This window comes from Passer domesticus, chromosome 5 (assembly GCF_036417665.1).
Source record: "Passer domesticus isolate bPasDom1 chromosome 5, bPasDom1.hap1, whole genome shotgun sequence".
Taxonomy (NCBI): domain Eukaryota; kingdom Metazoa; phylum Chordata; class Aves; order Passeriformes; family Passeridae; genus Passer; species Passer domesticus.
In genome coordinates this window covers 34,438,487-34,461,130 of record NC_087478.1, presented here as the reverse complement: position 1 = coordinate 34,461,130, position 22,644 = coordinate 34,438,487, and the positions used below count along the sequence as shown (strand labels likewise).

Sequence of the window (22,644 nt, the reverse complement as noted above, 5' to 3'; positions counted from 1 at the left end):
TTTCTGCTTATAATAATAGGACAAGTTTGCAATCTTTTAAAGGCTTGAAAAGAAGAGTGGAATGAAGGAGTACATTTGAGAAGCTTTGCTGAAGTACAAGTTCTGGTCCTCAAATAACCTTTGGTTTGGATTGTGTAATTTTTGTAATGTGCCTGCAAAAATGTTCTTAAGCCTTCAAAATCTAAAGAAGGAAAAGGTTTCCCTTTCCTTGATTTATTTCCTGGAAATAGGCAGGATTACTTTCTGTTATTTTGCAAAAAGGTGTTTCTCTTCTGGTTTCAGGGTGGAGAAAAAGGCCACACTTTGAAGCAAAAGACCAACTACTGTTTAGTAAGCCAGCTGCATCGCCTTTCCAGCACTTAGGCAGCTGAGAGGGAGAAGGAAGGAAGATCTTACCAGCAAGTTAGCAGCTGTGAAATGCACAGCACTACTGCCACCATCATGGATAAATGGAGAACTATCCCATTTACTGAAAGAGCCTAAGAGCACACACAGCCTGCCCTCATCCACAGGTATCCACTTGACATTTCACACTGCAGTAAATGACAAGAAGCACTGACTTCACTGCAAGCATTAGACTAAAAGAAAGATAATAAATCAATCAGCTTTAAACAAACATTCTAACAAAAAAGCTATCTCAATTTACATTTGAAAGCTGGCTAAACTCAAGGCTTACCTGGGCAGCCTAGAGAACTTCTCTACTAATAGACACCTGCCCCAGCAGGCAGCAGCTCAGTGTGCGGGATGGATGTCGTGAGCATCCAGCTAAACAAATACCACTGTGGGCAGAAAGAAAGGGCAAAAAACACTAGTGCCTACATGTGTGTAAGACTGGTAATAGCTTAATGACTGCCTTGGGACAACAGTAGAGGAAAAATATAATCAGAATTATATGGTCAAAACAGACTTAATCCATCTGTCCCCCCAGCCTCCTGCAGGCTGTGCAATAGCCGTATACTGAAAAACATTCTGAAATTCAGTTTTGACTTGATTCCTGGCAGGATGTGCCTCCTGTAAGCGGAAAAAAAATTTACACATTTGATATTCTTAAACCACGTAGGTAGAAATCTCAAAGGAGAAAAAATGAAAAACCTGAAGAAGTGTAGAGAAGAAAATGGAAAAGAACATGAAATTAATATGTTCTTTCCCTTGAGAATGAGGGTTTAAACCTGTTGCAAATAAAAGCTACAGTAGGATTAGAACTAGTTGAGTGCTTCTGTGACAAGAAAATTGCAACACAGTAGGTGTTTGTAGGTAGAACAGCAAGTTTCCTAACTTCCAGAGACTGTAGCAAATTGAAAATACTGACTTGAAATGGGGGAAAAAAAACAGAATGAGAAAACACTTTCAGCGTATTTGTGCGCAACCACCAGCTTCTCTAACTACATAGAAATGCACTGACTAAATTCTAAGAAATTTAGAGCTGTATTGGCAAAACCGATAAATGGCATTTTCCAGCATCCAGTAGAATCATAGAATGATACAATTGTTAAGGTTGGAAAAGACCTCTAAGATTACCAAGTTCAACTGTTAACCCAACACTGCTAAGTTCACCACTAAACCTTGTCCCAAAGTGCCACATCCAAAGACCTCTTGAACACATCCAGGCTGGTGATCCCACCACTTCCCTGGGCTGCCTACTGCCCGACCAGCCTTTCAATAAAAAAGTTTCCTAATATCCAGTCTAAACCCTTGCGCAGCTTGATGCCATTTCTTCTCATCCTGTCACTTGTTATGTGAGAGAAGAGGCCAACCCCCACCTCACACAACCTCCTTGCAGGCAGCTGTAGAGAGTAATAAGGTCTTCCTTGAGCCTCCTTTTCTCCAGGCTAAACAACCACAGCTCTCTCAGCCACTCCTCATCAGACCTGAGTTCTAGCCCCTTCACCATCTTTATTGCCATTCTCTGGACACGCTCCTGCACCTCAATGTCCTTTTTACAGTGAGGGGCCCAAAACTGGACACAGGACTCGAGGTGTGGTCGCACCAGTGCTGAGTACATGGGGAGAATCACTGCCCTGCTCCTGCTGAACACACCATTTCTGATAAAGGCCAGGATGCCATTGGCCTTCTTGGCCCCTGGGTACACTGCTGGCTCATGGTCAGATGCTGCTGATCAGTACTTCCAGATCCTTTTCCACTGAGCAGCTTTCCAGCCAATTTTCTCCCAGCCTGAAGCACTGCAGGTTGTTGAGACCAAAGTGCAGGACCTGGCACCTGCTTTGTTGAACCCCATGTGATTGGCCTCAGCCCAGTATACTACATGCATCAAAATAAAATAGTTTGGATTTTAGTGAGCTCTTCCAACTGTGTAGGGATGCTAGATATGTGTGATTCAGCAGTGCATCAGTTTGTCAGTAAAGCATGCAAATATCTGTAAAATATTTTCCAAAGTTTAAGCAGCTGTGAATAAAATGCTAAAAGAGAGAGTGTTTGCTTTTCAAATGTTTCACATACAGGCATGTAGGTGTATCAAAATTGTAACGGGATTCCAAGCATCAGGTTTGTAATTCATAGCCTGCACTAAACTAGTCAAAGTTTAAAGGATGACTTTGTCTACTGTTAAACTTCATCCTACAGAGTTAAGTAGAGCATGAATTCTAACTAGTCAGCAGCACAGTGAAGAATTATGCCAGTACTTACTATTTATAGCTCATGGCAACATCCACAAAGTACTTTCTTCTCTGTCGATAGACATTGTCTTTAAATCCCTTAAGCAAGGAAGAAGAGAGTAATTTACAATAAGGACATAAAATTAGCTGTAAGAATTATAAAATAAATCATTGAAGTGTTTCTTTAATACTTAGTTGCATTGTATTTTGATTTACACTCTCTACTGGACTGCAATAGAGAATAAGGATTTTCTTTGCTTTTCTTTCTTTTTTTTCTTTTTTTTTTTCTTTTTTTTATTCACCAGACTTCCACAGGAGTTCTTTCAAGAGAGCTTTTTGCATGAGTACAGCCATTCAACCAAGACGCTGAAAAGTGAAACTTTTTTCTTGTCATTTCATCTCACTCATGTTTTCCTTGATCTGAACCGAGATCTACACACAGGCGCATAGCACAATAATCTACCTGTTCTTTATACATCTTTCTTCACTAGAATCAAACATCTAAAGATAAAATCTATGCAATTCATTTTGAAGATAGTTTTTTCAGCAGTTGCCATCTTAACCAACACATTAGGAACTGAACCATCCAGCCCCAGCTGATGTTTGAGTTACAAAGGAAGGGCTCTACCACATGGGCTACAGTAGGCTCACACCTTTTCCACATTAAGAGCAAATTGTTGTACAACACATACATGCTGGCCAGTTACAGCTCTTTGAGGTATTCAAAATTAGAACAGATCTCTTCTATATCTACAAAATATAAAGATACTTCAGATTTGGACTACCAGAAGAGTAAACTCTTTTCAAAGTAGAACTGCCAACCTCTTGAAGATAAACAAGGGTTAAAGAGTTATCTATGTTACCCAGTTAGTAGCCCAGAAAGTGCATTTAAGATTCCCCCTGAAAATGAAAATGTCTTTTTTCCTTAGTGCTCACATAGACATGCAAAACACTGAAACAAATTAAAAGATAACATTGCTTGATTTGAAATACTTGTATGAGCTTCCATAAAACTCAGGAGACATTTTACTGTCCCATAACCAAAGCTGTGCTGCTGGGGCAGAGTATGGGAGGATTTCACAGGACTACAGAAAGCCTTCAAATCTCCACTCCTACACAGAGAAGCTTCTTTGACTTGCAAAAAGTTGCTGTAATCTGGGGGAGCCTCCTTGTCTCCTTAATACCTATTGAGGCAAATGTTGAGTTACTCAGCTGAACACCATTCACTTTGGAAAGTGATGGAAGACAGCACAGGGGACTTAAAAACCTGTCATTGTAATGAAACTGAGACTGAAATCATTAACCATTATAGAGTGGGTTAAGGCTAAGCTGTTGAAGTGGTGCTATCCTTACAGGTTCTGTAATAGGATAATTCTCTTTGGTCCTCTGGCACATACACGCCACTGCTAAGGAACAGGGCCGGCAACTGAACTGGCCTTTCAAAGGCCAGTCACAGATTTAAGGGTGCTTACCCCATTTCTAACATCTAGCAGGCTGCATAGGCTAACAAATGGTGTGTAAATTGTGTTTGTAAGAGTCCTCCCAAGTGTAAAATATATATTCATATAATGCAAATGTCTTTTTTTGTTTTCTGTAAAACTGAAGGCAAATTATCAGCAGAGCGCTCAAGTATTTAATAAAGGTACCTGCTCAGAACATAAAACAGCATCTAATGGCCTGTCAGAGCCATAAATTCAAAGCTGGAATGAGCTGTCTCTACAACCTCTGTTTGAACCAAATTACGGTAAATGGTTGAAGATAATCAACAGGCTTTTCCTTTCAGAGAAAATGTGAATTAAATCCTAGTTTGTCATCAAAAAGTACATGGCAGAAACTAGGATTCAGGATTGTGCTCCCTGACTAGGGGCCCTCAGTATGAGAAGGGCTCCCACATGACAGAGGAGGCTGAGAACCAAGCAAGGTAATGATGATGATGATGGTGGCTGGTATGTGGGCAGGTGACACCAGAGACAGTGGGGCTGCCACGGATCTTTGTGATGGTGTCCATCTGGCTTGTGTGCACAAGGGTGAGAATCTGTGCCTGAGCTCCCACCACAGCACAAAACATGTGCAACAAAAACCAATGGAAACTACCATCTACAGCTAGAATTGAATCTGATTCTATTACAATACAGCCTTATGGTCAGATATTTAGTTCACTGCCTGCTTCCTTTCAGCTGGAAATTTCTGACAGTACCAGTTTAATCCAGCCTATTTTAGGAATTAATGTAACTATCTACCACCAGTATCTTTGAGTCAAGTCATTCACAGGTAGAAACTTGGATTTATAGAAAGGGAAATCATTTTAACACAAATGTCTGCAATCATCTGCCATTAAAGAGTTGGAGGTTAAGCATTTATAGCCATTAGCAAAAAGAAATAAAACAATAACAAACCCCTTTTTTTCTGTCTTTTGCATTGAGCACTTGACGCTACTACAGATACCACTTGTGCATGCAGGCTTGTCTCCTGCCACCAAAATGAGGAGACTTTGAGAAACAAGGAGAGACCCATTTGTTGTATTCATCAAAAACAGGAACATGTTTCTCTGTTTTATCGTGTAATTATCTCCTGAGTGCCAAATAATGCTTTTATAATTATTTCTTCTCTGACACCTATTGACAATAGCAATTCTTACCCAAGAGCTACTTCTGGCAGAACTGAAAGTCATATTGATCTAAAGTCTGAAACCTTTCCATCAACCAATTACATTTTATTTTGAAGTGCAAGCAGTACAAAAGGGGATATACTTGCTAAAAAATTACTAAGTTTAGTGGAGGACCTGAATTTTGTGTATCTTTCTACAGATCTGTATTTTTCCGAAAAGGAAAATAAATTCACTGAAACTACCAAAGAGAAACCAGTCCTCATCTTCTGAAAACAATTATCCATCAATAGGCTTTTTATTGGACTAGCAAATAACCCAACAAATCATCTACAGGAGAATTTTGTGTTACACTTACGGGGTGATCAGCATCCAGCTCAGATCCATACATCAAAACTCTCTGAGAGCATTTGTCTAACTCAGAGATCTTCCTGGGGAACCAAGGGACACAATCGAGATCTGTAGGAGACAGAATGCAAATTTAATGCACTGGAGTGTAAGATCATGGAGATACCTGTGTAAAACATCTGTCAGTGTCTAAACCAAGGGATACAAAAACAGCCTTGCCTTCTTCATCAGTCCAGATGTTTTCCGGTGGATTGAGAGATACTATATTAGTTTGAAACTTGAGCAACTGGATCAATTCATTAAATTCTTTCTTACTGCAGTCACAGTCCACAAAAATTTCCACCTCTGAATTCCTTCTCTTTGATTTTCGTGATTCAATATGAACCATACTCACGTGTTTTTCCTGTAAAATGACAAAATACCAGATGAAATATAGACATAGAAGAGCAATACTTGGTGGCACGTTCCTCAGGAAAGTTTTTCCGGTTATTAAAAGGTCTTTTTATTGAAAGTACTCTATTTTTCTATTTACAGGATTAGTTAGTGACAATACTAAATACTGATGACAAAAAAAAAATCTTACATGGAAAGTAAAACCAAAATTATTATTTTTAATGAAGAAAGCCAAGTAACGATTTCATTTTATCTACAAAAAGAATCTCTTACAGAGGACAGTATAACACTTTTTTTTAATTTAATGCAATTTTATATTTATCTTTGCTATAAATATTAAATTCTAATGCAATTTTAGTTGGAAATTTACATCATAATAATGTTAATTTAAATACAATACAGTGTGCTTCTTTAAACAGATTTATTAAATATATTATTTGATGTACCTTACTACGTGAGGAAGAAAATATTTTTATGAGAATAAACACGTATCAATCCTTACCTATCTACAGTGCAATTATCAATAACATGAAGTGTTAATAGCAATATAATTAAAATCTAACTCAGTTTATTCTCTATTTCAATGTCCCCATCAAACACAAATCATGCAACAAACATCACAGTGTAAATACTTCTACCATGAAAACTTTCTCATGCTAGAACTTTCTCTTGGGTCCCTCTCCCACCACAACTACTGGTCTGCCAAGGGTATCATACAGAGACAGATAATCATAATGTGTTGTGGCTGACCTGATATCCCTGCTACATATTCCAGATACATTTTAAGGTACCAAAGTGAGTGAGTTCTATGCCTGTTCCCAAGAAGGGGCAGCTTATGTTTAAATCCAGAATTTTAGGTATGAACCCATACCAGCATTTTAGCCAGAGCTGCACTTGGACACTTAACCCTTAGAGAACAGCTGCATTGAAAACACAACTCCTACTGCAACTTCTGTTCACTCACTTAGGTTTCCCCTCTTTTTGTCAAACACTCTGCTTCCTGGCAGGCTCCCTCCTGTGGGTCTAACTCACCTCTTTTTCTTGGCTGGAGAATCTGTGTGTCTAATCTACACCAGCCTTGGGAATCTGTTCCCAGAGCCAGCTACTATGAATGAGGGCTGGTAACACCCAGTGATCCCACTTACATGCCTCTGATGGTTTGGCCAGAGAGGTAGGCTCCAAACCACCTCCTAACCTTCTCTTTGCTGCACAGACTGAACAACTTAAGACTTTTATCGTGCTGCTTTAATGACCCTCAGACACGCCTCCAAGCATTCTGACCAGGAGTCTCACTGACAAGCACTGATTGCACAGAGATCTATGTGGAACCAATACCTCACAATTTACATCCCAGTTAGACACGTAAAACCCTGACCCTGCAAACACTTAAAGCTGTCTCTAATTTCAAGACCATCAAGGCTACCACCAACATCAACTGATTGTGTTAGATTCCAAACTGCTCTCTGAAAATGTCTCCTTTCATTGTGGCTTGCACAGACAACTTCAAATCTAATTTCGTGTTGAGAATCACATCAGAAACCCAAAGTGAACCATGTGAACATCAGCATCACTGTCAAATTTTATTTCAGAAAACCCTTCACAAGCCCAAAATGCTTTGTTCAATGGTCCATAAAATTTTAAGATACTTTTACTCAGTTCTGCAGAGCGAGTGTAGCTGCACTCTATTCCTCCTGCCACGGTCCATTAGACTGATATCAACAAAGAGCCTGACCTCAGAAGTTGTCCTCAGTCCAGCCAGCATAAATGATCTGTAAGCGTTACCTGGAAGAGTCTGAGAGCTTTCACTAATCCACCAACTTCATTCTTCAACGAAAACACCACAGCTGTCTTTCCACCTTCAGATGCAGATTCATTTTTCCCATTTCCCTTATTCCCTTTCTTCTCCTCATTTTTCCCAGAACTCGATCTGTTTAGCTACAAACAGATAAAAAACACGATCATCTCAGATGAAAAGGGGCAAGAGAAATTTCCCGCAAGAGAAATTTTTGTTAGAAAATAGCTGAAAAGAACTCATCCTGGCTTAATTTAAAAGAAAAGGTCGTGTGTTTACCTGAAATCAGAATCACACGTTAAAGGGAGCTGCTAGAGAAGATTGTGTAAGAGGCCATACAAAAAAATTTTAAAAGCCTAAGGAAAAGCATAAATGGGATACATATATGATGGCATTATTTGGGCAATGCTATCATTAGAAGTAAATGTGAAGCAAATGGAGACAGTCTAAATTACTGGTAAAACCTGCAAATCAGTTACTGAAACCTGAATATTGCTGCAAAATCACAGGGATGCTATCCTAACCTGTACCAGTCAATTTATGAAGACGTGCACTGGTCTGTATTTTTCTATTGACCATTGTTACATTTAAAGCCAAAACTTTATGTTCTCTGTCACAGTACAGTTAATGTTATCATGTAATGCAATTCTTCCTGAGAAAACAAAACCTCTGTTGATTATACAAATGATAACAGAAATGCTTAGACTGCAACACAGACTACCAAGTTGGAAGTAACCTCCAGGATTATCTGGTCCAACTTTTCTTGGCAAAAGCATGGTCTAGACAAGATGACCCTTGTCACACCAAATCTTGTAATTGTCCAGTGCTGGGGGATCCACTGCTTCTCTCAGGAGATTTTTCCAATGGCTGATTGTTCTCATTTTGAAAAACTTTACACTCCGCAGAAGATGAGTTAGCTGAGGAACTCAAAAAATACAAAAAATTGCACCATCCTTGGCCCTTCTTACATTCTTCTCAGAATCTGTGAGTCCAAAACAGTTTTAAATGAAATTTCAGTCATTTTCGAAAAAGGTGTTATTTTATCAGCTTAAATCTTGTTGAAATTCCAACATTACAGCCTTTATAGACTATTTTTATAACATTGACCATGATTTTCAAAAAGCAGCCTGCATTTTTCGATACTTAGGCTGTTACTCCTGGAGAAATTAAGTCTCCAGTGAGATGCAAACTGCTTTCTTATAATCCGTAAAAATATGCAGATATACATTGAAAACATATACTATTTCAATGTTTCAAATGGATTAAATTGTACTTCAGTAAATTCTAAAGCAGCTTACAGAAAGTAACCTGACAATTCAGCTTTTTAAACAGTTCTTTTAACACTCTTTAAATGGCACAGGTGAAATCAGCCACATTTAAACCAGGTAGGGGACATGCTAAGAAGTCCCTGTGGTCTTTTCTCATCATTTAGTAGAAAACAAGGAAACAATCTGGAAAGCCAATTTGTTTGCAGAACCATATATGAACGGTATCACACATGTTAATTTTTTAGCAATTGAGCTTATATGAGTCTGCTCCTACCTGATATGGTAGGAAGCTTGCCCAGGGATAGTTTTGGGGAAGGTCACTTTTGTTTTAACTTCAGTAATATCTAGGATTTTGATAAGTCCTTTTCACATACATCAAACACACAACCTCTAGATGAAGGGACAAAGGTGCTGCTTTTCCAGCATCTGTGGTTTTTCCACGTGTGCTGCTTTCTAGAAGCTTTGTACACATGAACATGGAGTCAACCAAGCGTTCAAGAATCCCAGTACTGTCACTTCCTCTGGAAAACAAGAACACTCGGCACTCTCTAAGCCTGTCACACATTCCCTAATATTCTCAAGAGAGCAGTACCCAAAGTGATGACTAAAAGACCCTCTCAAGCATTTGAAAACTAAAATGAACACATATTTGTTATGAGCCCAGTAGAAGAGGATGAACTTGAATTTTATTAGCCACGTTCATTAGTACACTTCATAATTAAACAATGCCTAACAGACCGACTTTCCTAATGAAAATTAATTATCTGGAGCAAGTGGAAGTCCTCAGAAACAGAAATAATTTACAGCAGAACACAGTGAAGAAAGTAACTCAAATATAAAGACAATAAAACAAATTTATTTCATTTAATTCAATACTTTCAATAGAAGCTGAACATGTAGAAACAGGGATACTCCACATTTCACTATAAAGCCAGTAGGCCAATTCAAAACTGGTACAAACCCATGTACTCTGCTGGTTTTACCCAACTGATAAAAATCTTCATCTCTTACAAAATTTTATAGGAGTCACAGTCTTCATAATCCTAAATATTCCATGTATTCAGAGCAGGATGCCTTATTTAGTCACACACACCTGTTAGCATACAGAAGTTTGTCCCACACTTGAAACCACCCAAGCACCTGTTGCACCCATGTCATCATCTTACAGAGGACCATTTCTATCTCCTGACAGCCTTTCTCTTTCCCAACAGTCGCCTGGCACGGTGTTCCCACGTGTCCTTGCAGCCCTGCCCGTCGGCAGAAGCCGGGAACACAGCGGCAGATGCCCCGGGAACACAGCGGCAGAGCGGCTGCACGGCATTAGCGTCTTGCCAAAAATGCTCCGTGTATCGTGCCCTGAGCCTCAGGAGCGCCCTGAAAAGGCAGTCTCTGCTGCTGTGCACAGCCCGCTGGACTAACCAAGGGCTTTAAATCCAAGCATTCAAAACCATCTGAGCTGCACCCGATGCTTTTTTCTATTACTCCCGTAGCAATACGGTTCATTTCTGCAGTAAGGCTTGTATCGCTCATGCAACTTTTTCTGTTACTTATGACACTTTTAAGACAGCGTTCTGAACGGGGACCGATTCGACAGCAAAGTTAGTTTCACCGGCCCCTGCCGCTGCCGAGACACTGCTGGCCTGACCGCGAAGCGAGGAGCAAGGGGGACGCAGGGCTCCTGGCAGCGGGCCCCGGCGGATCCCGACCCCCGGCGGCCGCCCTGCCCGCCCCGGCCCCGGCACTTACGGTGAGGCTGCCGGCGGCGGGGCGCTCCTCCGGCAGGGCCGAGTCCAGCGAGAAGCCCCGGCGCGCCCAGTACTTGCTGGAGAACATCATCATGGCGGGCTGCATGGGGCCGGCGGCGGGCGGGGGGCAGCGCCGCGCTCTGCCCGCCTCGCCCGCGCCCGCTGCCTTTATACGCCCCCGCCGGGGCTGATGGAAACACGATTAGAGGACACCCGTCTCCGGGTGACGAGAGCCGCCGGCAGGCGGACGCCCACGGTCCCCGCTCACCTCAGCGGCCGGGGCGGGACGGGACAGCGCAGCGCGGGGAGCGGTCCCGCCGCCTCACGCCGGCAGCAGCCCCGGGCAGGTCCCGCTGCGGAGCCGCTGTCCCCACCCGCCCTGGGGCTGCTCCGGGCGGCTCCTTCGCCCTCCCCTCACACCGGCGCCTGCCGCGGGCCCTGCGCTCCGGAGCGGCACGGCCGGGCCGGCCTCTGCCCCCGCCGCGGCACCAAGGCCCGGCCCGGCCCTGCCCGGCTCACGGCCCCGGCAGCAACAGGCTCGAGAGTGCGGGGACAGCACGGCAGGAGCTGAGCTTCAGCGCAGGGGAGTTGTGCAGAGATAGCGAGAAATGCTTTGGTGTACAAATCCATCTCTCCCCATTTAAGTGAGCAGAAGGCAACTGCTGAAACAATAACTTGGCTGCAGGGTTAAAGGAACCCCATTTCCCAAATTTACTTGTGAAATTTAGAATTTCTAACTTCTCTTTCATTGTAACATTCATTTTGTGACGTGCCACTGTCACCTGCCATCCCAGCTCCTCCTCACTTCTTTCACCGTCCAAAACCTCTCCACAACATCCTTTGAATACATAGGTTACCTTACAGCATGCAGCACTGAACAGCACACCTGAATTGGGAGTGCTATGTCAGTTTCCCTCAAATACGTACTCCGTTTTCTCTGTTCCAACACGCCAGGCAGGGGAAAGTTACTGCTTCCCCTTCAAAAGCACCTTGCCCTGAGCATCCCAAAAGAGGGGCAAACTAGCTGAATGCAACAGCTGGCTGCACCCATATTATTAGCTCAGTCTCATATCCTGAGTTATCAAGAGATGTTCCCTGTCCTGTTTTCTCATTACTTTTGATGACAGGAAAGCAAGCTGGTGTCTTTGGACTTTGATATTCCTATCTGCTGTGCATGAGATACATAGGCACGGCTCCTACAGTTGAACAATTTATGAGGGAGGTTGCTTAGCACTTTCTGAATGCTCCGGTGACAAAACCAAACATGGCTGGGCTGCCTTTCCACCTACAGGCAAGACAGAGCAGGATTTTATCTAGTGTTAGATCCTGGCTCTGCAGCTGGGGAATCACACAAGTCAATGACCCCACTGCCCTGGAGCCTCCTTATTGTTGCACCTCGTGCAGTAACCAGAGCACAGCAAAGGTTTTCTCCCTCAGAACTCTTCAGCATGACTCCTGGATGCAAAACAAGCGAAGGTGGACTGTGTCAGCAGGTGTTAATAACAGGTAGGAGGACTCCAGTGCTTCAGCTGTTTTAACCATGGTGTCTGCCCATGTGTCCCAGAGAGAGATTGCTTCTCCCTAGGAGTTCTCCTTTTGCACCTTGTATTTTGTAGGTGGACATACCAGCACCAGATCAAAAGACATTTATGGACTGAAAATGTTTGTTTCTTCTTTGTTCTAGCTGCTGTACAGAGCTGGTATATGGCTCTGGGAGTATTGCTAAATTACAAATTTTGTTGAGAGCTCAACTTACTTTTCTATAGTTCACAGTGCTGTATATTTAGACTAAGTAAATTCTTAAAATCACTGACCAAAAAATTAGAAGTTCATCAAAGCAACTATTCAAAAGTACCTGATCTAGATAGAGCATGTCATAGGGTCACTCAGCAATGCTATTTCACCTTGGGAAATAGAGTTAATGTTGACAGTAAGAAATGGATAAGCTTGGTCTTGTTACTAAAAGGTTCCTCATCGCCTACAGTCAGAATTCAGAAACTGCAAGGTCCTCTTTACACACATTTTCTCTTTTTCTCTCATGAGACAGCAGAGTCACCGTTGCCTGAAGTCCTCAGCTAAGCATTTTTTAAGCTTAAAAATTTGCAGAATTCTCAAGTGAAAATTGAAATCTAAAGCAAATCTGTGAGATGTTTTCCATGTTTGAGTAATTTTATCCCCACCAGAAATATCAACTGCCAGTTTCAGCATATTTTCCTTAAAAATATTTGTAACATTCACCATAGCTTGATTTAACTTGAGGGTGAAATTCACAGGGCAGAGCAGCTTGTATTGACCAAAATACTATTCAAATTTAGCCCTGGCTCTCCCAGATCACCAAGTCTTTGTCTCAAGGCACACTACAGCAGGAAAAAGAACTCTCAAGCCATCATGTGGCAGAACAGAGAAAGAAATAAAGCTATGAAAAGGTATCAAAAAAGCATAAAGAAAGATGGCCTCTGTTGCCATCTTATTGCGAAGGTTTCGTACCTTCTCAGTGATATCTCATGGGCAGCTCCTCACAGCACTAACTCTTTCTTCTTCTTAGCACAGCCAACAAACTCCATCTCACAGCTCCACCAGCCAACCTGCTCTTTTATAATACCCCTCTTAACTGGATCCAGCTGTGGCCTGTTAAGGGCAGGCTTGTTCTTAATGCTTGATAATTAGCACAGCTGTAACTCCTTAGGGGCCAGATTACCTTCACCACTGTCTCTATTCTCCTACCTTTTATCTAACCACAGGCCTCCACAAGGATCTAACATGTAAACACCACCATTATTCACTGACAGGTCAAAAAGGCAGGGCAGAGAACAGATGTGCTAATTATTCATGTAAGAGACATTGACACGAGCAGAAAACAGAAGTCCCAATAACTTCAAATCACAATTTTGTTGGTAAAACAAGGACTTTGTGAAACAACTGACAAGTGGATTAACCAAAGGAGCTTTTCCAACAAGGAAAGATGTACAGTCTGTTCCTGTTTACCAGAGAGATACACAGACATGCACTTCTAAGCCCAATTCTCTGAGCAATGTAGGCCTGCTGAAAAATCTATAATGACAATGTACACTTAATTTTTAAGTCATGAGGATATGGGTTTTCAAACAACCATCAAAACCATCCTCTTTTAACACTAAGGGGATTTTAACCAACTAACAACCATTGGGCAAGGATATTTACCAAAAGAGACTGGCTAGGAAGACCTGGGAGCATAGATGATCTCATAAATATAAAGTAAATTCACAATTTTCAGCAAAAGAAAGGTTCTGAGAAAAAGACAGAAACTATTTCAGGAGAAAAAAATAAAAGGATTTCAATAAATTCAGTTATTACAAAAGCCAAGAAGAGGGAACCTAGAACACAAACAGAGTTCTGTCTCTGCTCCAGAGAAAACACAGTTTAATCAGGAAACTATTTTATTACAGAGGAAGTGCAATCTTCTACTACACTTTTACTAGTAGTAGTAGCATAAGTAATTAGTTCATCATTACTTCAATTCAAAAAAGGAGCTTATAGGAGATGCAAACAAGGACCAAGATAACAAATACAGGTAGAATAGCACATAGATGAAAGCTGTGGTACAAAATTCAAAGTCATTAATATAAGACATCAAAAGCAACTTTTAAAAAAATTACTACAGCAGCAGCTATAAGAAGTAAACTATCAGACCACTGAACACAAGGAAAGGACAAAACAAAAAAGGCGCTTAAAATTAGCTAGGTATTCAAGGCACTTTTTTTTCATCAGCCTTTGTTAAAGAATCAACTGTGACCAGATGTCTATCACAACTAATAGCAAGGGCAGAGAGATAAGCTCTTTGCTTTTAACAACATGAAATAATGTTGAAGAATACTTGTGATGAGTCTGATCATAGCAAATGAGAGCACAGAAACCACTTACAGAGGAGGCTCATTAAACCTCTGCCATCAATAACTGGTTTAAGAACTATGGGGAAGGACAAGTGACAAAAGACTGGGAAAAGGCCAAAATTATGTCAATCTCCAAGAAGATAATGGGGAGGAAGAAGGGCTGAAGAATTACAGACCAGTCTAATTTCACTTGTTTGAGAAAACAGAAGTACCAAAATTATTTGTAATGATCCAGAAGATAACAGATGATTAAACAGTCAGGACAGATTTGCTGAGAACAAATTGAGTCAAGCAAATTTCATTTCCTCTCATGACTGTCCTGTGGACCAAGGCAAAACAATGCACGTCATTCATCTTGATGGCAGTGTAGCATTTGGTGTAATTTCTCATAACATTCTCACAAGAGAGATAAGGCATACAGGTACAGATTTGTAACAAATCATGCAAAGGGGTGGGTTCAGTTAAATGGAAGGGTGTAGAGCACAGGAGAGCCTCAAGTACATACCCTCACACTTAAACTATTTAGTAAAAGTCAGTTTTTAGAGCCTCTAGAGCCGAGCTGTAAATTCCCAGACTGTACCTACCTCAGAAATGCTGTATTGGTTACAAAATTTAAACAGATGCTGGGGCAGAGAGAGCTGCTTACAGATAACCAGCTGCACAATCACTAGGGAAGGCAGAGCTCATGTGAGCGAAGTCCAAAGTTACAGAAAATCTCCAGCTGTATGCAATCACACTATCTGAGCTGGAAATCCACAAACACCTGAAACTTGCTTGCATAATACAGTGCAGGATTTCTAAAGGTATCCTGCAAATGGATTAGACAGGCATCTAGCACAAGACATGCCTTCCAACAGGAGATACTGTAGCAAATCAATTATTGACACGTTTTTAAAAGTGCCTTCCAATATTGCAAATCTGGAATTTTAACAAGCTTTTTGTATGCATATATACAGGTATTCACCACATGATGAAAAAACGTGGTATGAGTGATCTGGCTAAGACAATTTAGGTCTGAAATTTATCAGCTCCTTCATGCTGTTCACCATATGTTGCACAAGTTTATCATAACAGCATAAAAGGTGTAGCAGCCCAGGGCGGGGCACAAAGAGCTGGGATTGCCACTTTTGGTCACAGTAGTAGTACTGTTTGTTGCTTGAGGAATTATTAAGTCCCTGAACCCAAAAGTTCATACTTTAAAGACTCCCTTTTTCTCCTGCATCACTTACTGGAGCAGTAAAACCAGAGGAGTGTGTGGAAGCTCTCCAAGACCATTCCCAAAGGTGGTGTGTACTGATGGAACCTAAAGGTCATCTGGACCAATTCATACACCAAGAGTGCTTTGGAAAAAATCTAGTGTTGCATCTCACTGAGTTTTGGCAAGCAAAACAGAACATCGCACACCAGTTGTATGAGATACAACTATTTTTTGCACCAGATCTGGATGGGTGCTTAAAAAGTGTCCAATACAGCAAGGAGTTTTTCCTAACATGATCTCACTCATCAAGGAATCATCACACCAAAGGGGTCAAAGGGATGGAGTTCACTCTCCCCATAGCAGCCTGCATGGTGATGTGTTTGGGTTCAGTGGGTCAGTGTTGGTAACACAACAAGGTTTCCGCTGCTGCTGAACACCACAGAGCACTGAGGTTCTCTGCCTGCTTCCCAGGGGTGGGCACGAGCCTGAGAGCAGTCACAGCCAGGACAGCTGACCCAAACTGACCAAAGTTTCCACACCACATGCCATTGTGGTCTGTAATAAAAGCCCAGGGAAAGGAGGAGGATGCAGGCCATGGCATTTCATTCATGATCATGGCCTTTATATTTCCAAGGAACTTGTGGTGAGATCTTGCTCTCCAGGAGGTGCATCAACACCTGCCTGCTGATAGGTAGGAGTGCTTGAAATCCTCTTTATGCTTTCCTTGTGGGAGCAGCATTTGCTTTTCCTGTTAAACTCTCATCGCCTCAGTCCATGAGACTTCCTTCCTTCCTTCTATTTTCTCCCATCCCATGGAAGAGGGGACTAGGCAAGGGGCTGGGTGGGTGCATGGCTGCTGGCCAGGGTCAACTGCAACACTCCGAGAGGACACAAGTGACCACCGTTTGCTGAACTGCTGTAGCCTGGGCAGCAGCTTCAGCTCTGCACAGCAGGCTCTGCAGTCGTTGGTTAATAACAAGATACACCTGCAGAAACAGTCTAAGAGCCAATGTTAAGGTAGGGTATGAGGCATGAGCCTGTATAATCAAAATATATACTATAATTGAACTCTTTCAAAAAAACTCAAAAAACACCAAACTAGAAGAATGGAATAAAGGAATGAATAGCATTCCTCTATTTGAATTATATAGAAAGTTTGAAATATATATTTGATTCAACTGTGAAACTGATTTTGAATGAGGTAAAAATTGACATCTTACAATATATCCTTTGTTTTCAATTAATCAGAAAAATTCAATTTGGGCCAAAGATATTGTGATTTAACATGAAAAAATAGCATATTCTCTAAAAATGTTTAAGAATAAAATCCTCACTTGAATGAAAAATTAATTTCAAGCTTAGTTTATACAAGGCCTGCACTGCAATAATATCACTTCATTCAATAGCACATTTTGAAGTCCCACATGAAGCACAACTTATCTTTCAATACCATAAAAAACCCCAAAACCATTTGAAAGCATCTTCAAATCAAATATAGTATCACACATAAATGAAATCTGTCTGTTAAGTGCTCAGTTATGTATCTGTGTCTCATCAGCTTATCAATGCTCACATACAAAGCATGGTCACGCCAATTACCGAGCTAGACGTAGTTGCACAGACAGAACAAAAGGTTGGGATTTCCAGCTTTAAACTCAGCCACCATAGAGCAGCTTGTAAGAACAAGCACTGACTTCTCTCACCATGCTTCATTCACACAGAGATGGCACCAGCCACTGAACAAATACTGAACAAATACTTAGAAAAAACACACAACAGGTTTGAAAAATATATTTTAAGATATTTAGCCAGCAGCAGGTACCAGTCACTCTTCTGCAGCCCACAGACCAAACTTCAGTTTTCAGTTGCATCAACACAATTACTAAAATCGAGTCAGAGGAACATTTAACACATAAGCAAATTATTAATCCTGTACTCAGCCCACTTAATTGCTTTTTTCCATTTCTATTTGTAACATGAATCAATTCACAGATGCACTTTTAAAATGTTGCTAACCTCTTCAGACTTGTCATCTCTGCTGTCCCACAGGGAATGTTTTGAGGAAAACACAGCTTCCACCAACAGGAATTCAACCCCATACTTGGTAAGGCTTCATTTGCATCACAGTAGTATGCACAAATCATGCTAGTGATACCAAAACTCGTTCATAATCCAAATTCTTAATGCTAAATGATTGAAAATAAAATCTTTTTTCAAGTTATGCAACTATCTTGTAACAGAAAATGGTTTAGAAAAGTGAGGAACAAATGCCTCACATATTTTGAACTAAAATATTATCTCAAAAAGTTGAAGCTAGATGAACATTTCTTACAGGTTTCTGAAAAGTTTCAACACTGGAGCTTTAATTTGGTGCTCAAGAATGTATTTTAAACTAATGAGGAAACCAGTTCCTCACTGTTTGGCTCACTGAGGCCAAGGAATTTTGTCAAGTAATGTGTGTGGGAAAATTAAAGCGAATAATTAATGAGGCACCATCAGCATTTTAAAACTGTCCGCTAGAAAAATTTAAAGGTTTTAAGAAAAATCTTGTTAGCAATAAAACTGGGCTCTGTTAAACACTAACACCTTAATTTGAATTAAATTACAGATCAAAACAAAAACATTGCTGATACAATGTTTTGTATTAGCAATGTTTTTCTTTTGATCTATAATTCAATTATCACAGTATTTCCACATCTGATCCTCAAAGCAATCAGGACCTGTTGTAACATATATTAAATGTTAATATAAAATTGTTATATTAAATTCCTTATGAAGATGACCTGCAACAACCAAAACAACACCTCCAAACCCAACACAGGTTTGAAGGCCACTGGCTACAACATTCACTGGGTGCAAACACAGTCCCCGTAGCTGAACAGGACAGGCACTATTCAATGTAACTGAAGCTTTAAGTGATGACTGTGGGTAGCTTAGGATCATCTTTTTATAGTTTTCAATTTACCTTCCCAGTATCAAAACTATTTCATAAACATTCACATTAGTCCAAATTTCAAAGAAACTTCCAACTCCATTTTGTAAGCTATTTCCATTTCTCTGTTTTGTAAGCTATCATCTTGCCCGCAAACAAAATAAAATAACTTCAAGAATGTAATTTCAAAATGAATATAATTGCCCAAAAAGACAAAATGAGAAAAAAAAGTATTTGAAAGAACTATGTCAATATAATTTTTACCTTGGAACAGATACCACTGGAAAACTGCTGTGACTGAAAAACATGACATTTTAAACCTCATCCACAGATGATAATTATCTTCAAGTGTCAAGCATTAAAAAACAAAACAGGTTTGCAGGAATTAAACCAGTATTGCTTCTTTTATGGCCTGACAACTGTGACCAAACTGTCTTTAGTTTAGTTCACATTTATTAATCCTAAGCAATCTAAGTTATTCAAATACAAAATAAATTTAAACATCCTGAACTGTCAACCCAAAGTATTTCATGGCATTTTAGCCATCATGATCTTGGTTAAAGTTTCTCACAGTGTTTTTGATGTCTCCACTGAAACTAAAACAACTAGGAATAACTTGGTGAAGATGAGATTCCTCCTGCAACTCTTTGCAAGGCTGCCTGTCATCAGGAAGAAAACTACAGATAATGAAAGCTGCAAGTGGCCTTTCATCTTATTGTTAGGAAGCTGAGCAAGCCTACCTACCCCGAGCCCTCCACAGCAGCTGCTCACTGCTAGCTCACGAGCAACCTTCTCATCTTTGACTTCCAAGTGCTGAATACAAAGGGAAAAGATGAACAATTATACCCAATAAGGAACGGCAAGCTTTACTTTATGGGCTGGTAAATTTTCTTAGCAGCCATAGGTGTAATTCTAAGAAATTACAGAATTCCACTTAAATATGTCTTTCCCAAACATTTGAATATTCATGGTGTCAGTTGTGGTGTTCTTCAGGATCTTAGTATCTTGAATAGGTTTTTTGTGGATGCATATCCTAAATAACTAAGAACCATGCACAGTTAATTGACAGCTTGTCCACAGCATTCCTGTTGTAGACATTTCCCTCTCCTGCCATAGTTGCATTGAACATAATTTTTGATGAAAAATATTTTGCAAGTACACTTCAAAGTGAACTAGGTGCTCAAAAAATACTGAAACTAAGTTGCTTAATATCTTTGAACCAAAGTGTTGAATATCCAAGTTCTAATGCCTTTTTGTATTCTATGTCACATTAAATTAACTGCCAAAAAGTACAATGCTCACCAGGGAACAAAGGCATGATGCTTCACAGTAATTTCCTGGGCAGGAAATGAAAGCCTCCAGATAACGCTGAGCTGTGAATCCTTGACTTTCACGGCATAGGACTCAAGTTCTTATTAACTGATGAAAGATAGCACACTGACGATATTAAAACCAAAATCTGAACTGATTCAGCTGTCCAGTGTTTGCTGACAACTGGTGAGAGAAGTTGAATCAACTTCCAAATTATTTTAACAACTTGATTTATCTATTAAAGCCTATTGTATTACTTGTATTTGCTTAAGATGGCACAAATAACATTTGTAAAAGTAAACTGCTCCACAAGAAAAGAAAGCTCTGCCACATCCCACACTTCAACTACCTAGAGAGGAAAGGCATGTTCCACTCTGTAGTAAAAAGCAGAAACTCCCACAGCCCTCCATTACCCACAAAATATATCATATCCATGGACTAACCACTAGCTCTCCCTCTGTCTCATGTTCTTACATTAACCACCAGACAACTAGATTTTTTCTCTAAATATGATTTAATTAAAAACACTAAATCAGCTTTGACTTTTATTTTATATATGTACAATAGTTAACCAAATAATGAATACACTTAATCAGTTATGTTAAATTTCACATAACGTCAAAGGACATCAGCACGGCATGGAATAAACTCACTGCCTTTTGCAGATACAAAAAATGTATTAATGTTAATTGTGATTACTATTTGGTGTGTGGTTTGTTGGTTGGCTTTTTTACAACTTGCTTATCAATTCTCCAAATAATGTTGCCATAAAAACAGTGTAAGTGTTTAATTGATCAGTTAATATATTAACAAGTATGAACATTAGTAAAGTTTGCAAGGTATCGATTGCAAAATTACATCAAGTGTAGGACTGAATGTATTCACATGAAAGTTACCTTCAGTTAGAAAAGTTTTGAAAAAGAGCCCAGGTTGGAGCTGTGCATTAATTTGGTCAAACTGATTCGTATGAATGAACAGTCAAGTTTATTTAGATATTGAAAATACAATTTTTAATACTATTATTTTTAGTATTCACAAACAATTGTGTATATAGTGTGTGTATGTGTGTAAATATATATATGTATATATAAAGTGAAGATATGTTAATGTAAAAATATACTGTTCATCCACTCCCAATTACACAAAATTCAGTATTTGGACATTAAACTGTGCAAGTATGAATGTCCACTTCAAATCTACATTCAACCAGCAACAAATACTTAGAAGTATTTTTGTAAACATTTGAGATAGGGAAAATCCATTTACAAAAGAATCCTCCTTTAGCACATCAGCATCACTTCAGCTTGAAAATTTTGTACAGCAGCTTCAGCTGGCATATTGTGAATCTGCTTAAATCAAAGAGCTCACACTGTCTTAGACCAATATGTGTGAAAGCTCAGCAAATCCAGCAATTTCTTTCATTCTTAATCACCATCCATTTCCAGTTTACCAGCAAAAAGAAAATGCACTTGGCTACAAAAATATTAAGGAATGTTATTGAAAACAAAAGGCTATTTTGGTAGAAGAAACTACAAAAATAGTTAAGTTGAGTCATGTTGTAAAGCTTTAATGCAAAAGCATTACAGTACAGATTTTCTTTACAACCTTAAAGCTTAATCAACACCAAATTTAAATATCCATCTCTCAAGTGCTTGAACAAAATGTGCTCAGTGAAAGTCTCTCTCCAAGGGGACCAAGTGTGATTAGGCAGGTGTCAGGCTCTGCGTCTCAGCCGCCTGTTGAGCGCCGTCCCTCGTGCCATTGGCAGCAGTTACAGGGCTTGAGATGCTCGAGTACAGAGATGTCGGACAGCTCAACTCAGCTCCACTTTCATCCTCTCCCATATCAGAATCCGGAGTTACCGAACTGTTCTCTATCCCCAGGATCTCACTGACTGTTTGAGGCAATTCCTAGAAAGGAGGCGGCAGGGATAATGTCAAAAATCACTGTAATTAAATTAAAAAAAAGTTAACAACAAAGTCCCCTCTGTCCATCCTGCATTCCCAGTACTCATTCATGTGACAAATCATTCATCTGAATTTAGCCATACTGAAAGCACCTCTCTCAGCAGTACTTACATTAGAGTTAACATTTTCTGAAGCTGTTTTTCAAGAAGACAGCAAAAGGAACACACTCAGGAATCAATTCCTGATTAATCCTGATTAATATAACCTTCATTACAAAAGTTAGTCTAATCAGCTACTAAAATTACACTTCATGTTATTGAAATTAGTTTTATTGAGTGACCCACTAGTTTTTGCCTAATAAGTCTGGCATGCTTTCAATATGATGCACCTTTCAACTAGTTTTTCTCAAGCACACCAAACATTAAATTTCTTGGAGTGAGGTTACCTAATGAGAGCTGAGAAATCACAATGAAAAAGCACAATTCAACTTTCCCCCAGTGAACAGTATTACTCTATAAAATCAATTATTCTTTCTTACAGGCTGCTTGAACATAGGCACTGCATAGCTACACAACATACTTTACTGTACCCAGGCATTCAGTTATTTCACAAGTCATACATGAACACTTACAGTTAACTACATACTTTTCCTGTCTATAAACAT

The 22,644-nt window shown here is 40.0% G+C and overlaps 2 protein-coding genes and 1 long non-coding RNA gene across 9 annotated transcripts in view; 1 reads left to right on the top strand and 2 right to left on the bottom strand.

Annotated features, from left to right (window-relative positions):
• TPH2 (tryptophan hydroxylase 2) overlaps positions 1-15,358 on the bottom strand; it is a 54,900-nt gene extending 39,542 nt beyond the window's left edge. For 2 of the 5 annotated variants that reach the window (XR_010362121.1, XM_064419520.1), the window contains exons 1-5: positions 10,765-11,000; positions 7,741-7,893; positions 5,785-5,968; positions 5,576-5,676; positions 2,644-2,711 (exon numbers count right to left, since the gene is read on the bottom strand). Coding sequence is in view for 4 of the 5 variants with exons in the window: in XM_064419520.1 (XP_064275590.1) it covers positions 2,644-2,711; positions 5,576-5,676; positions 5,785-5,968; positions 7,741-7,893; positions 10,765-10,869 (611 nt within the window). In the remaining variant the exon portion in view is untranslated. Of the gene's footprint in view, positions 1-2,643; positions 2,712-5,575; positions 5,677-5,784; positions 5,969-7,740; positions 7,894-10,764; positions 11,001-13,250; positions 13,326-15,137; positions 15,154-15,216 lie in introns of those variants that run through there. The other 3 variants (XM_064419521.1, XM_064419523.1, XM_064419522.1) reach the window with 3 other exon arrangements.
• On the top strand, positions 11,362-21,151 carry LOC135300256 (uncharacterized). Its single transcript, XR_010362123.1, has 2 exons — positions 11,362-12,269; positions 17,880-21,151. It is a non-coding gene; the product is annotated as an uncharacterized LOC135300256 (long non-coding RNA).
• Positions 20,569-22,644, bottom strand: part of TBC1D15 (TBC1 domain family member 15) — a 35,294-nt gene continuing 33,218 nt past the window's right edge. For all 3 annotated transcript variants that reach the window (XM_064419517.1, XM_064419516.1, XM_064419518.1), the window contains exon 17: positions 20,569-21,983. In XM_064419517.1, coding sequence (XP_064275587.1) covers positions 21,777-21,983 — 207 coding nt within the window. In that variant the 3' untranslated portion in view covers positions 20,569-21,776. The remainder of the gene's footprint in view (positions 21,984-22,644) is intronic.